The 15,804-nt window shown below is 35.4% G+C and overlaps 2 protein-coding genes and 1 long non-coding RNA gene across 3 annotated transcripts; 1 reads left to right on the top strand and 2 right to left on the bottom strand.

Annotated features, from left to right (window-relative positions):
- Positions 1-734: 734 nt before the first annotated feature.
- On the bottom strand, positions 735-5,141 carry LOC111000398. The gene is made up of 5 exons (XM_022269818.2): positions 3,206-5,141; positions 2,789-3,111; positions 2,209-2,490; positions 1,594-1,920; positions 735-1,411 (listed from the first exon to the last, which is right to left on the bottom strand). Exons 1-5 carry the CDS (start codon positions 5,068-5,070, stop codon positions 807-809), a joined length of 3,402 nt encoding a protein of 1,133 aa, XP_022125510.2. The 5' UTR covers positions 5,071-5,141; the 3' UTR covers positions 735-806.
- Positions 5,142-6,284: 1,143 nt separating this feature from the next.
- On the bottom strand, positions 6,285-11,435 carry LOC123690575. The gene is made up of 2 exons (XM_045634211.1): positions 6,429-11,435; positions 6,285-6,313 (listed from the first exon to the last, which is right to left on the bottom strand). Exons 1-2 carry the CDS (start codon positions 11,401-11,403, stop codon positions 6,285-6,287), a joined length of 5,004 nt encoding a protein of 1,667 aa, XP_045490167.1. The 5' UTR covers positions 11,404-11,435.
- A 1,742-nt stretch (positions 11,436-13,177) lies between these two features.
- On the top strand, positions 13,178-14,700 carry LOC111001111. Its single transcript, XR_006751179.1, has 3 exons — positions 13,178-13,480; positions 13,898-14,074; positions 14,610-14,700. It is a non-coding gene; the product is annotated as an uncharacterized LOC111001111 (long non-coding RNA).
- Positions 14,701-15,804: the final 1,104 nt, after the last annotated feature.

Here is a 15,804-nt window from a genome sequence, read left to right as displayed (position 1 = left end):
CAACATAACGTTAACTCGAATAACGTATATGCACTAAACTTGAAGGTAAGTAAGTAACCACCGTGTATATTTTTTTAAAGGTGCGTAGTTTCACTAAAGTAGATTAATTGTATTACAGTTATTAACAAGCCATAATAATAATACTGAAATAATGACAAAATGCTGCCCAATTCTAAAGCCATGTTAAAAAGAATAGTACCAACAATCATCCTCAACTTTGCGACGCGTCACTTTGAATTGCGGTTCAAGGCATTAAATCGTGATTATTGTTATTGCATCAAGCATGACAGTTCAGGTGCGCAATGATGGTAGCCGCATTGTATTTTAATTAAGGAAGCGACAGTTAAGGCTACTTAACGCCGTTCGACTTGAACAATCCGCCCAAGCAATATAACTACATTATATATGTCGATTTTTTACTTTTTACGTAAGAATGAGTCTTCTTTTTCTGGTAAATTTCCTTTTTTTGTATAAGCTAAATTAAACACATTTCATTTTATTATCTGATATCGTGAAGTGTAAATCAATGTGGTAAAACCAAAAGTATCACTCAGACAGTGCCATAAACTACAACCTTTGGTTAGTCGGCCCTTTGATTAAAAATGTATATAGATAAATTAGCAATTTGCCCTTTGCAATCGCAGATAGCGGAAACTTTTTTTTAACAGAAACGAAGTCTCAAACTCGATTTTCATTTATTAACTACTTAATTATTCTAACGTATCATAATTTAGCATTAACACAACAGAACAAGTGTGAACAACATGAACACGATGGCGGATGATAGAACTTTAAAACTTGAAATTTTAGTCATCTATAAGTTGAAAACATAATATACCACTTAAACCTCTTGAGGAAGAACCCTTACCACCTATGTGAAGTTTAATTCCTTTAAGATCTTCGAGGGTCTTTACAGGCACCTCGTCAGGAGGGCATTCACAATCTGCTTTTTTCTTTTGCCCATGCTTTTCGTGACATAGACAGAAGAGTTTTCCATATTTCTCTTGATCGCTTTGTATAACGTAGCTTAGAGCTTCTTCGAAACTCATTTCTGGTTCAGGCACTTTTGGTACACTAATTATTTTAAATCCAGACATGTTTTGGGTTAAAGCCGATTTCATTCTTCTTATTTCGTATTCATCAATCAAAACCATTGGGTCAAATTCTTCCTGAGTCACTGGAGGACATTCACAAATATGTCCTTTATCTTTCTTTTTGTTATTTTTCTTCTCTTTTAAGTCAGTGTTTGAATTATTTCCATAGATGTGTCTTGGTGGTATAAGTTTTTCCAAATGTTTACTTTTTGATGGGTGTCGCTCACAAGGACATTTGTTTTTTAATTCTTCTTTGCTAAGAGAACCACAGGATATGCAATCGTGTGTTTTAGATGACTGTTGAAGGTTTGCGTTTTCTGAAAAACAAAATATTAAATCGTAATTTTTCACTTTTATCCAAGTTAAATAATTATGGTTTTCTAATTGTTAAAAATAACATTACTTTTATAAATAGCATAAACTAAACGACCAAACTAAAAGCAGTTTCACGTTATTCCTAAAATTATTTTCAATAAGGACAAGTCTTAACAATACTTACTGATAATTGGTTTAGCCACTTTAGCGTCAATTCTTTCAGTGGAACTACCACAAGACTTTGAAGCTAGATCTCTTCCAATTTTTTCTAAGATTTCTTTAAGTTGTTCAAAATTGCATTCGCATTGCTTACTAGAAGTTGGTATTTCATTTAAATTGGAATTTAATGGCGAATTTCGCATATGTTGTGTTGGTTCAGAAAAATTTCCACAAGAAGGTGTTTTACAAATTCGTACTGGTGTTTGATCGGGACCCAAGTTTTTCGTTCTATAAGAGATATCCTTCTTTCTTATAATTTCATGACAGCATTCATAATTTTCACGATTTAACCCTTAAAGTAACGTTACTTTATACAAAGAGACTTATAGTAATTGTATTGTGTTTAAAGTAAATATCTAACATTGGGGCATTTGGGATACAAAATTGTGGATAGTCGTACTTTTGACACTAAAATAAATAAGTCCCATAAGGATAACAAAGATAATAACGCTCGCAGTGTTGTTACGAATACTATATTTCACTATTTCTTTATTAGATTCTTTGTTTAAAATTGTCATTGGCTTCCTATACAAAGAAATTGTTTTGAACTACAAAAAAGGTTAATCACTAAAACCCTTACCTTGTGATAAAGCATCATTATTGATAAAAGGAATCACTAATTCTGATATTACATTTGTCATTCCTATTTTTTGTAAAGGATTTTCATATGCGGCATCACAACAACAAGGCCGATCTTCAGTAGTGTCAGTACAAATTTCTGTACATTCCTTCATCTTAAGTCTATCTGGCTTAATGGTTAATAGTTCTCCCGGAACTCTGTGCCTTTCGGTTACTTTGTTTCTGCCTTTTGCAGTTATCTTAAAGCCTTGGAACTTTTTCTGTTTACTTTGTAGGAACTCACCTTAAATGAAAGATACTAATTAATAATATACTAGGAAATATTTATATACTTGTACAGTAGTACAAGATGGTCTTGTTAACAGCGTTGTTGTCCGTTAGATCGAAAATATCTTCTTTGAAAAATATATTTTAAACATGTATGGTAAAAAGAAGCTGCAACTTAAATATTATTGCTTATATATCGTGTTCATGTTTATATATAATTGAATTATAGCAAACTACTATGGTAGCTATATACTATACTCTAGCGAATTTGATCAAATTTAATGAAGTTATATTGACTTTCACGGCAAACTTACTATGGTAGCTAGTATCAAAACAGCCCTTGCAGGTTACAGGTTTTTCGGAAAGCTGAATGCAAATCGTTGAACTAACATCACTGTTACAATATAATCGGGTAGAACTGTTTTCAGATGATGTCGGAAGAAGAACATAAAGCGATGAATTTTCACTTAAAGCTTGCTGAGATAAGATTTTACTTATTATGCTCTCTAAATTGGGACGAGTCGCCTTACACGCACAATTATAAATATTATTTATAGTAGATAATCTCGTTGGATGGTCATTTAAATTGCTGTCCGATCTTAAGTCGGTACCCAAATCGAACGTCGTGGAATGCATCCTGTAACAAAGTTTAATTTATTAATGTTCTGTCACATATTTTAATTAGTTAATTAAGAATATATTTGCCTAATGCAACAAAAAAAGGATTAAACCTTGCAATCCCATAATGTTTCACTTGATCGATAATGTCCAAGTCTGTTATACTTTCATTTGATTGTGAAGAATAGTCCAAAGTTCTTTCAATTAGATACGCAGAATTTGATGAACAATTCGAGACTGTGATAGATATAATGCTTATTGATTTCGAAAGTATGCTTTTATTTGAAGACGAAGAAAAAAGCGTGGATTCAAAAGCCCCTATAACTGTTGATATATCAATACTTAGTTTTGAATCATTTGATTCATTTGAAGATTTAATAAAAATATAAGTTTCACTTAAGCTTTCACTGAAACGGCTACTTTGTTTTAATTGATTTTGTGATTTTATTTTGATTGAGTCACTTGAAATAGAAGATAATTTAGCTTTCTCGTTTTTGTATTTAATCTCCAATTTAGTACGCTCAGTCTTAATATATTCTTTAGAAGTATATGAAGGTGCTGCGCTTACTTGGCCTACTGTCACTTTTATACCTTCGTTATCAGTGAATACACCGCCTTTTACTCCTGGTACGCATTCGTCAGGACAAGGGCATAAAGATGATATATCTGGAGATGTAACTCGTATTTTTACATAGCTATGTTTAAACCTTATCTTTTTTCGATCACAACCACAACCACGGTCACAAGTAGTAGTTTTTATAATATCCTGAAACTCTTCTTTTATGCCTATTTTAGATTTACCAACACCAATTGCTACTTCACTCTTTTTAGCTCTATCGGCACCAATTTTCTTAGATTTTGTTCTTATTTTACCTTGTCTTTCAGAAGGTGTAGGTTCAGGAGGGAGGCCCAAACCAGTGCGGATTTTTTGTATCAGCACTTTTTCCGATGGTGTTTTTCCTTCCGGTAAAGGCAAACCAGCCTCTGCTAGCCCTCTTACAATTTTTTCTTTTTCAGCGATTGACTTTCCCTTTAAAGGCGTTAATAAGCCCTCCTTTTTCGCTTTCTGGAAAGCTTCCCTTTTAGAAGCTGTAATTGGGATCCCGCCTATTTCCCCAATTATTTCAGATTTCTTCTTTGGCACATTTTTACGTATTCGATTAATTAGATCTTTTTCAGACGGTGTTCGCCCTTCTGGCAGAGGTAATCCCATTCTAGCTTGTTCAGTTAAAATATTTTCTTTCTGAGCCATAGTCTTTCCTTCAAGTGGGGTTATTATACCAGCTTCATGGGCTTGATTATATTTTCGTCTTATCGATGATGTTTTTGGTTCTGGCGGTAAGCCAAGATCTTTTCGTACTTTTTCTATAACTTTTTTTTCAGAAGCCGTTTGTGCTTTTGGCAATGGAATTCCATTTTTAGCTAATCCTGTTAAAATTCTTTCTTTTTCAGCATCTGATTTTCCTGTTATTGGAGTTAATAACCCAAGAGCTCGTGCTTTACGCATTTTTTCCGATGGAACTCCTACAACAGGTATACCCATTTCGGTTTTTATTTTATCTATTAACTTTTTTTCAGACACAGTTTTTGGTTCAGGTAGCGGTAGTCCTTCTTTAGCCAAACTTTTAAGTATTCTCTCCTTATCCTTTGTAGATTTACCTTCAAGTGGCGTCAGTAAGCCAGCTTCTTTAGCTTTACGAATTTTTTCTGAGGGTACGCGTGACTTAATAGCAATTTTTTCTGATTCCGGTGTAAGTATATCACATATACATTCATCGCTTGGCCCTTTTCCTTCCTTCATTTTTTTTGCTGTTTTTGTATCCAATTTTTTTAACTCCGCTGGTGGTAATGATTTGGCTCGCTTTCTCTTACCGGATTTAATCTCCTTAATTAAAGCCTTTTCTGATGCTGTTCGACCTTCTGGTAAAGGAATACCCATATCAGCTTGCGCTTGAAGAATTCTCTCTTTCTGGGGCATAGTTTTACCATCCAATGGATCTATTATACCTGCTGCTAATGCTTGGTTATATCGCTCCCTTTCCGCTTGAGATTTTGGTTCTGGGGGTAAACCCAGGTCACGTCGAACTTTATTTAGTAATTTTTCTTCAGAAGGTGTTTTTGCTTCCGGTAAACGTTTCCCTTGCATAGCTAAGTTCCTTAAAACTTTTTCTCTTTCGGCTGAAGATCCCTTTGGGAAAGCTACTTCACTTACACGTTTTAATTTTTCTGTCCGGGGTGTCACATATCCTGTTTCAGCTTTAATTTTTTTTATTAGAGCCTTATCCGATGGTGTAATACCTTCAGGTAAAGGTAATCCTGCTTGTACTCTTCCTCTTAATAGTTTTTCTTTTTGAGCTGGGGACTTTCCTTCAAAAGGTGTAATTAAACCATCCGCCATTGCTTTACGAAGTTTACCTGATGATATTGCGCCTAGAGGTATACCCATATCCGCTTTTACTGATTTAATTAATTGTTTTTCAGATGCTGTCTTTCCTTCAGGTAATGGTAAACCAGCTTTTGCTAATCCCTTCAATATTTTTTCTTTTTCTTTTTGTGATTTTCCTTGAAGTGGTGTTAGTAATCCCGCTTCTTTGGCTTTGCGTAACTTTTCAGACGGTATTGGTTTAACCGTTGTTGTCTTCACTTTCTTGATAAGCTCTTTTTCGGACGCCGTTCTACCTTCTGGTAGGGGAATTCCCATTTCAGCTTGTTTTCTTAAGATTCTTTCTTTCTGTGATGGTGTCTTTCCTTCAAGGGGAGTCATAACACCCATTTCTTGTGCTAGGCGAAATTTTTCTTTTAAAGATGGTGTTTGAGGCTCTGATGGAAGACCTAAATCTTTACGTACCTTAGCTATAATCTTTCTTTCTGAAGATGTTTCTCCTTTAGGAAGAGGGATGCCATGTGATGCTAAACCCTTTAAGATTTTCTCTTTCTGAGAGTCAGATTTCCCATGTAGTGGAGTTAAAAGTCCAGCTGCTTTTGCAGCTTTTAGTTTTTCTGATGGAATTTTTGCAACCATTGATTTACTTTTAGAAGGAAGCGGTGTTATATATCCAGTTTCCGCTTTAATTTTCTTTATTAATTCTTTATCTGATGCAGTTACCCCTTCTGGCAGTGGCAAACCAGCTGCAACTCTTCCTCTTAATATTTTTTCTTTATGAGCTTTTGGTTTTCCCTCTAAAGGCGTTATTAAACCTGCTGCTTTCGCTTTTCGAAGCCTTTCGGATGTTATCCCACTTATAGGAATACCCATATCTTTTTTTACTCTTGTTATAAGTTTTTTTTCCGATGCAGTCTTTGCCTCAGGCAAAGGTAATCCTTCTTTTAACAAACCTTTTAAAATCCTTTCTTGTTCTTTTGTAGTTTTACCTTTCAGGGGTGTTAGTAAGCCAGCTTCTTTGGCTTTGCGGAGTTTTTCAGAAGGGACAGATGGAGGCATTCCCATTTCTGTTTTTACTTTCTCTATTAACTTCTTTTCAGAAGCAGTTTTTGGTTCAGGTAACGGAAGTCCTTCTTTTGCTAAGCTTCTAACTATTCGTTCTTTTTCTTTTGGTGACTTACCTGTTAAAGGTGTCATTAAGCCCGCTGCTTTTGCTTTGCGCAATTTTTCAGAAGTGATTGCTGTAACAGGTAGTATTCCCATTTCAGTTTTTATTTTATCTATTAACTTTTTTTCAGACACAGTTTTTGGTTCAGGTAGCGGTAGTCCTTCTTTAGCCAAACTTTTAAGTATTCTCTCCTTATCCTTTGTAGATTTACCTTCAAGTGGCGTCAGTAAGCCAGCTTCTTTAGCTTTACGAATTTTTTCTGAGGGTACGCGTGACTTAATAGCAATTTTTTCTGATTCCGGTGTAAGTATATCACATATACATTCATCGCTTGGCCCTTTTCCTTCCTTCATTTTTTTTGCTGTTTTTGTATCCAATTTTTTTAACTCCGCTGGTGGTAATGATTTGGCTCGCTTTCTCTTACCGGATTTAATCTCCTTAATTAAAGCCTTTTCTGATGCTGTTCGACCTTCTGGTAAAGGAATACCCATATCAGCTTGCGCTTGAAGAATTCTCTCTTTCTGGGGCATAGTTTTACCATCCAATGGATCTATTATACCTGCTGCTAATGCTTGGTTATATCGCTCCCTTTCCGCTTGAGATTTTGGTTCTGGGGGTAAACCTAGGTCACGTCGAACTTTATTTAGTAATTTTTCTTCAGAAGGTGTTCTTGCCGCTGGCAAATTTTTACCTTGTACTGCTAAATTTTTTAAAGCTTTCTCTTTTTCTGCTAGATTCCCTGTTGGAAAAGCTTCTTCTAATATTGGATGTGGCTTAACGGTTCGCTGAATTTTAGCTATAATAGCTTTTTCAGAAGGCGTTCGTCCTTGTGGGAGAAGAACTCCCATCTCCGCTTGTTTTCTTAGTATATCTTCTTTCTCTTGGGGCGTTTTCCCTTCTAATGGCGTTATTATACCTGCTGCTAAAGCTTTTTTGTATGCGCCCTTTTCAGTTGAAGTTTTTGGCTCGGGGGGTAACCCAAGATCAGCTCTTACCTTGTCTATTATTTTTCTTTCAGATTTAGTTTTCCCTTCAGGAAGGGGAATACCGTTTTGAGCTAAACCTCGAAGAATTTTTTCTCTCTGTGCTGTTGTCTTGCCCTTTAAAGGTGTTAACAATCCCTCAGCTTTTGCTTTTCTCATTTTTGCAGATGGGACTCTTATCGCTGAAGGTGGTCTTACAGTCTGTTGAATGTTTGCTATAAGGGCTTTTTCTGATGCTGTCCTACCTTGGGGCAAAGGTATACCCATTTCTGCTTGTTTCCTTAGTATGTCTTCTTTCTGTTGGGGCGTTTTCCCCTCTAATGGAGTTATTATGCCAGAAGCGAATGCCTTTTTGTAATTATTTCTTTCGGCTGATGTTTTTGGTTCCGGTGGTAATCCGAGATCTGCTCGTACCTTGTTAATTATATTTTTTTCGGACTCGGTTTTCCCTTCAGGTAGGGGAATACCGTTTTGAGCTAAACCTCGAAGAATATTTTCTCTCTGTGCTGTTGTCTTGCCCTTTAAAGGTGTTAACAATCCCTCAGCTTTTGCTTTTCTCATTTTTGCGGATGGTACTCTTATCGCTGAAGGTGGTCTTACAGTCTGTTGAATGTTTGCTATAAGGGCTTTTTCTGATGCTGTCCTACCTTGGGGCAAAGGTATACCCATTTCTGCTTGTTTCCTTAGTATGTCTTCTTTCTGTTGGGGCGTTTTCCCCTCTAATGGAGTTATTATGCCAGAAGCGAATGCCTTTTTGTAATTATTTCTTTCGGCTGATGTTTTTGGTTCCGGTGGTAATCCGAGATCTGCTCGTACCTTATTAATTATATTTTTTTCGGACTCGGTTTTCCCTTCAGGTAGGGGAATACCGTTTTGAGCTAAACCTCGAAGAATATTTTCTCTCTGTGCTGTTGTCTTGCCCTTTAAAGGTGTCAACAATCCCTCAGCTTTTGCTTTTCTCATTTTTGCGGATGGTACTCTTATCGCTGAAGGTGGTCTTACAGTCTGTTGAATGTTTGCTATAAGGGCTTTTTCTGATGCTGTCCTACCTTGGGGCAAAGGTATACCCATTTCTGCTTGTTTCCTTAGTATGTCTTCTTTCTGTTGGGGCGTTTTCCCCTCTAATGGGGTTATTATGCCAGAAGCGAATGCCTTTTTGTAATTATTTCTTTCGGTTGATGTTTTTGGTTCCGGTGGTAATCCGAGATCTGCTCGTACCTTATTAATTATATTTTTTTCCGACTCAGTTTTCCCTTCAGGTAGGGGAATACCGTTTTGAGCTAAACCTCGAAGAATATTTTCTCTCTGTGCTGTTGTCTTGCCCTTTAAAGGTGTTAACAATCCCTCAGCTTTTGCTTTTCTCATTTTTGCGGATGGTACTCTTATCGCTGAAGGTGGTCTTACAGTCTGTTGAATGTTTGCTATAAGGGCTTTTTCTGATACTGTCCTACCTTGGGGCAAAGGTATACCCATTTCTGCTTGTTTCCTTAGTATGTCTTCTTTCTGTTGGGGCGTTTTCCCCTCTAATGGAGTAATTATGCCAGAAGCGAATGCCTTTTTGTAATTATTTCTTTCGGCTGATGTTTTTGGTTCCGGTGGTAATCCGAGATCTGCTCGTACCTTATTAATTATATTTTTTTCCGACTCAGTTTTCCCTTCAGGTAGGGGAATACCGTTTTGAGCTAAACCTCGAAGAATATTTTCTCTCTGTGCTGTTGTCTTGCCCTTTAAAGGTGTTAACAATCCCTCAGCTTTTGCTTTTCTCATTTTTGCGGATGGGACTCTTATCGCTGAAGGTGGTCTTACAGTCTGTTGAATGTTTGCTATAAGGGCTTTTTCTGATGCTGTCCTACCTTGGGGCAAAGGTATACCCATTTCTGCTTGTTTCCTTAGTATGTCTTCTTTCTGTTGGGGCGTTTTCCCCTCTAATGGAGTAATTATGCCAGAAGCGAATGCCTTTTTGTAATTATTTCTTTCGGCTGATGTTTTTGGTTCCGGTGGTAATCCGAGATCTGCTCGTACCTTATTAATTATATTTTTTTCCGACTCAGTTTTCCCTTCAGGTAGGGGAATACCGTTTTGAGCTAAACCTCGAAGAATATTTTCTCTCTGTGCTGTTGTCTTGCCCTTTAAAGGTGTTAACAATCCCTCAGCTTTTGCTTTTCTCATTTTTGCCGATGGGACTCTTATCGCTGAAGGTGGTCTTACAGTCTGTTGAATGTTTGCTATAAGGGCTTTTTCTGATGCTGTCCTACCTTGGGGCAAAGGTATACCCATTTCTGCTTGTTTCCTTAGTATATCTTCTTTCTGTTGGGGTGTTTTCCCTTCTAAGGGAGTTATTATACCAGATGCGAAAGCTTTGTTGTATTTACTTTTTTCACTTGATGTTTTTGGTTCCGGTGGTAATCCGAGATCTACTCTTACCTTATTAAGTATTTTTTTTTCAGACTCGGTTTTCCCTTCAGGAAGAGGAATTCCATTCTTAGCTAAACCTCGAAGAATTTTTTCTTTCTGTGCTTTTGTTTTGCCTTTTAAAGGTGTCAACAATCCCTCAGCTTTAGCTTTTCTAAGTTTTTCTGATGGAACTCGAAACTCTGAAAGTGGCCTCGTAGTTTTTTTAATCTTTTCAATGAGGGCTTTTTCAGATGGTGTTCTTCCTCGGGGTAGAGGTAAACCCATTTCTGCCTGTTTCCTTAGGATATCTTCTTTCTGTCTAGAAGTTTTTCCTTCTAATGGAGTTATTATACCTGCGTTGAAAGCTTTTTTATAATTTTTTTTATCTGCTAAAGTTTTTGGTTGTGGAGGAAGCCCAAGTTCATCTCGGACTTGATCAATTAAGTTGCGTTCAGAGTTAGTCTTCCCCTTTGGCAAAGGAATTCCATTCATGGCTAAACCTTTAAGAATTGTCTTTTTCTGCTGCGGAGTTTTTCCTTCCAGTGGAGTTAAAAGACCTTCTTTTTTTGCTTTACGTAATTTTTCTGATGGTACTTCTGTAGCAACTGACACAACTCCAGATGATTTAATCTTTTCTATAAGTGCTTTCTCAGATAGAGTACGTCCTTCGGGTAAAGATAATCCCAGATCTCTTTGTTTTTGTAAAATTTTGAGCTTTTGTGATTTAGTTTTTCCCTCAAGAGGGGTGATCAAACCTTCGGCTTCGGCTTTTTTGTATAATTCCTTTTCTGATTTACTACGTGGCTGCGGCGGCATGGCTAGTTGTGTTTTCACTTTTTCGATCAGGTCTTTTTCTGATGTTGTTTTTGGCTCTGGTAAAGCTACACCAGATAATATTAGTTTCTTTAATGCTGCTTCCTTTTCTTCTGGTGTTTTAGCTTTTTTGATAGCTAAAAGTTCTTTACTTTTTATTTTTCGTTTTTCTTTCTTCTTTCCTTTTGCTTCTAACTCAGTAATTCCAGTTTTACGCAATTCACCTAATCGTCGCTCTTCTCTAGGAAGATGTCCACAAAGTATACAATTGCAATTATCACAATTTTTCTTTTTATAACAATCGTATAGACTTTTCATGACCTCAAACATAGCATCTGAATTACATGAACAACAGCAGCTCTCTTCTTGTGTACTAAATTGACACCGATAAACGTCCCATTTGGCAAAAGCATAATGAGGTGAAGGGTTCTGAGAAAAACGCTTATTTCGGCTGGTCTGCTGATTATGAAAAGATAAAGTTTGAAGGGACCCTGAATAGTTTAATGGTATTTGTTTATGGCTGGTGTTTAAATAACATGTAGGTGTACTTTTTTGTTTAAGTTTTGCCATGAGATGGTTAGAATCATGTGGAGATAATCTGCATTTTTTCTTTCTATGAACAATTACTGTAACGTCATTATAGAAACTCATGCTTTTTTTTAAAACCTTATTCACTGTAAAATTCTTCTTTCTTCTTTTTTTAACTTTAGGATGCACTGTATCTGTTTCTGAACTGTTATTTTGTCTGTAGTGCATGAGAAATTTTATTTTCTTATCATCCGCCATTGTCGTTTATTTCTATAATCAAACTCGTAGTCAGATTTACGATTGATAAGAATTAAAGAAATCTACAATCTCTAAAAAATAGTCTGCTATCAGAACACTTAGGACTGTATTTTATAAATCCTGCCTTGTCGTTCCTGGTGCCGCGATAAGGTCACAAATGCCGAAATTGATTCATAGATCATCGCATGCTCATAGATAATCAATATTTCAACAAAACAACTAGCATACGAGATTTAGGAAATAAAAATATTAATGGATCATATAGATTACACCCAGACGTCGCTGAGTATAATAAGTAAGTATGTGTGAGCTATAATATCACCCGGACAACAAAAAATTGAAATTTAGAATGTTTATTATTCTTTATCTTAAGTACCTATATTTAATTGACCTCACAAAATTATACAGAAGATATGACTGAACCAGAACGACAAAATCTATCTTGGTGATTTTCACTATTATATAAGCGTAAAATTAATTTACCTTCTTCAAATTTTGATCATGAATGTGTCCACTGGTTTAAGCAGTAGACACATTTAGTGTTATAAAGGAATTTTCCTTTATGTATTAAGAATATAAATATTTATTTACATAATATGTATCTCAGATTTTTCTATATTTTCGTTAACATTTTAAGCATAATTATGACAGATAATGTCAATGTTTTCTTTTTAAGTCAAGGTAATTTCAAGCTAGAATTAGAATTACTCATTGAACAGACAAGGGAACAAGTGCGAATGTCAACGTTTTTTCGGACACATGGAGCGACTCCACTCACTCACTCAGGAGCCCTCTGGCGGCATTAAGAGTGTTCATGGGTGGCTGTATCATTTAATACCAGGTGAGTCTTTGTGTGTGATCCCTAGTATTTTTACTCACACAAATCAAAGCCAATACTTCTTACACATTGATTAACATAGTTTTCATAAACGTGCTGTAAGTCCACTATGTTTCCTTAAGTCCTACACACACATGATGCTCATGATGAATAATCTAAATTCGTAGCGAATTTCATGGTTTTAATAAGTTGGTATGAGAAAATAGCTTTCCTTTTATGAAACAGTTTTACACCACACACTATTTTTTGTTTATTTAAACACAAAACTAGCTGGTGTGTCACTTATGTTTCTGCGGAGAACTGACAATTGAGTGATATCGGCGGCGTGTGACATTAGGAACGTTCGATACGTTCTTCCAAATTAAATACGGGATTTATAGACATACGGGAGTCATGCTTGGTGTCGATACAGTAACGTCAACAGCAATTTCTTAAGAAAGTAATTGTTCGCTTAAATAAATAAAACAAAACATTATTTCATGATATTACACTTACGATGATTCTTAGTACAATCTGCAATAATTAAATGCAATAATATAAAGTTGAACATAGTAGTACAAATACGATGGCTTGGTAGTCGGGGTAAATGACTACCCGTGTAGACAACGCTTCTAAGAACGACAGCCTTTTTGCCCTGTTTCATTATAAATCTAAAATTCAATAAAATCTACAAACTGTCAATAAAAAACTGACAAACTTTTCGACGAAATCAATCTAGATTCAAAAATCCGAATGGATAAATTATTTTACTTTCCAGGTATATGTAAAAGATATCAATAAAATGTTAATTTAATTATATATGCCAATTCCAATACCAAGATTGTTTTAATGTAGAATAATGGACTGTTCATGTGGCGGCATACAAAAACAATTATGTGATTGCAAAACGTACGTATACCGCTCAGATCCAAACGATACCAATATTGTATTTATGCCAATTAAACATTCTTTAAAACGCCAGGAAACCACGTTTAGAAATTTCTTGCATAATGTTTTTGATGTCTGCCTTGGATATAACGTTAGGTAAGTTAGCCAGCAGTGTTTAAACAGAGCTGTTCATATTATATTGTTAAAAGTATCTTCACATTGGGTCCCACTGGGTAAATTTCATATTTATTACTAAACATACTCTCCTTCAATCGGCGGCAAGTGATACAGTACAGGGACTCGTTTCAAAAGCCAAGACAAATTTTGAGTCGCAGAAGTAGCGGAGTAAGTGAGAGACCCTGGAACAGCTCAAACCGAAATTAAGGAAATTTGTTGCAATAATTGACGTCACTAATAGTGGACAAATGTAGTTCAAAAATGTGTAAACCCGGCAAAAGCAATATATTTAATCAATCATATTTAATATCTTTATATTTCAGGTGAATTAAACTGTACAAACAAACCAATTTAATTTAAATATATTTGTGTCTAATATTATTGTTTTGTCACCAGGTACTGTGGGTTGCGTAAATCGTCTGGGAAAAACAAAGCTATTAAAAATGCCGTAACAGATTTAATACTTTTGCTTTGTTTTCTTCTGACCAATTCTATTGTGTTTCTCACGCTTTTAACAAGAACTACAATTCATATAGGATATGTTCTATTACGTCCTGTGATTTATCTGCAAAGGTAGATAATTTATGTAACAATGACATGACAGAAAGACATGAGTGATAAACTCAGAGAATTTATTCCTCTGTAACTGATTTATAAAAACATCTGCCGATTTCTCTTCTTGGCTATCACTGAACATGGCCGACCTCTACTTACTTAAACAACAACTAGAAGGCACTCATATATGAACCATAATATGCTACTACCATCCGACTCAACCAATTTTCTTGTACAAAACGAGCGACCCGCCCCGAATTTGCAATGGCAAACAAATTTAAAATAAGAAAATTGGTTTTTGTGTTTGCTTCTTTTATTTTTTTGTAAAACTAGGGATAAATTTAAAAAATCACTCTTTTTGGTGCGCCTTTGAAATTTATTCCACTTAGCATCATATTTTGCGATTCATTTTTATGTATTTTAAATAAACATGTTTTCTAATTTTCTAAGTGACAAACAATTCAATGTTAAACTGCAGAAGTGTGGCGTTTTTAAATATGGGATATTTTCACACCATAAATTCAAATTATTTATGGTAATGTCTTTTTTGCAGAACTTTTTGTAATAAATACCATCCGTATGAGCCTGTGGAATTGGATCGAACATAATATGGTGCTTATGAAATCTTACTATTAAAGAAAAAATAGAGTTTTGTTATTTGTAATAAAGTATAACTTATTTATAACTGTTTTTGATAATCCTTTCTATGTAGTGTAGCTATCGCTCTTAAAATGCCCATATGCGGACAGACAACCTGGTTATCATCCTAACCTAACCCTGAGCGTTCGCATTGCATTGGGTGGTGCCAGATGGAGTGCCAGCTGTCCAATGCTTTATTAATTATCAACACGGTGCGAATTTGTCAGACCATTTAACTTTTTCCCTATGCCTTAGGGTGATTTCAGACTAGCGTGTTTTCTGCGCGTATACCGGCGTTTCAGCATACGCGCTTACGCGCTTACACGGGTGTACTGCAACCGCGCGTTGTTTATTTACATATAGCCGCAGCGCTGCAGACGCGCTGCCACCGCGGCGCGGCAAATTTAAATTTAATTTAAAGTAGTTATTGTATAGTATGTATTATATTGGTTACACAATTAATTAATAATCATTATCCCAAAATAATATTATTTAATTTGCTGCAGATGAAGTAGCCATTGTACATTTTAATAAAAAAGTACATAAATATAAAAATAACGAATCATTAAAATTTGTTAACTTTCTTTTTGATCGATGAATTTTATTCCTTTTATGTATACCCTATTTTACTTTGAGGCGTAAGATTTGATTTCTTATTTATGGTTTTGACTAGTATATTCGTCTTCATAAGTGTCCCGAAAATGAAAAGAAAAATAACACGGTCTATCAATTATTTCGTAAAAAAATATTTTTTCTTGCATTAAAATAGGTTTCGTTTGTAAATATAGCATAACACTTATAATGCAATTCTACTATTTCAGTACACGTATATAACAATGAAATGTCATTCAAATATTCATTACTATTTATAGTTTCGAATCGACATAAGTACATCTGCACTCAAAGGTGTGTCCGATGCGAAATGCTTTGGCTTTAATTCGGAATTCGTCATTCTATCGTTCTGATCCGAAACATCGCCAGTTTAGCCAAATAGTAGGTCTATTGGACTATACTGGCTTGACGGATCATAAAATAGTGCCTATTATATTTATTTATGAAAAGGGTTTTTTTTGTTTATATTGACGATTGAGCTATAACGTGGTTGAATT

This window comes from Pieris rapae, chromosome Z, assembly GCF_905147795.1.
Source record: "Pieris rapae chromosome Z, ilPieRapa1.1, whole genome shotgun sequence".
Taxonomy (NCBI): Eukaryota; Metazoa; Arthropoda; class Insecta; order Lepidoptera; family Pieridae; genus Pieris; species Pieris rapae.
The sequence above is the reverse complement of the archived record's forward strand: the minus strand, read 5'-3'. Positions and strand labels throughout refer to the sequence as shown.

Coding starts and splice junctions, on each gene's coding strand:
- LOC123690575 (XM_045634211.1), bottom strand. CDS start 11,403: ATGGCAAAACTTAAACAAAAAAGTACACCTACATGTTATTTAAACACC. Junction 6,314..6,428: donor ACAAGAAAGGATTTTAAAAG/GTTTGTTAAAAG, acceptor AACATCCGAAAG/GCTTCGAAAAGCGAAAGCAG.
- LOC111000398 (XM_022269818.2), bottom strand. CDS start 5,070: ATGCCCCAGAAAGAGAGAATTCTTCAAGCGCAAGCTGATATGGGTATT. Junction 2,491..2,788: donor TTTTGATACTAGCTACCATA/GTAAGTTTGCCG, acceptor CTTTCATTTAAG/GTGAGTTCCTACAAAGTAAA. Junction 1,921..2,208: donor TAATGATGCTTTATCACAAG/GTAAGGGTTTTA, acceptor CGTTACTTTAAG/GGTTAAATCGTGAAAATTAT.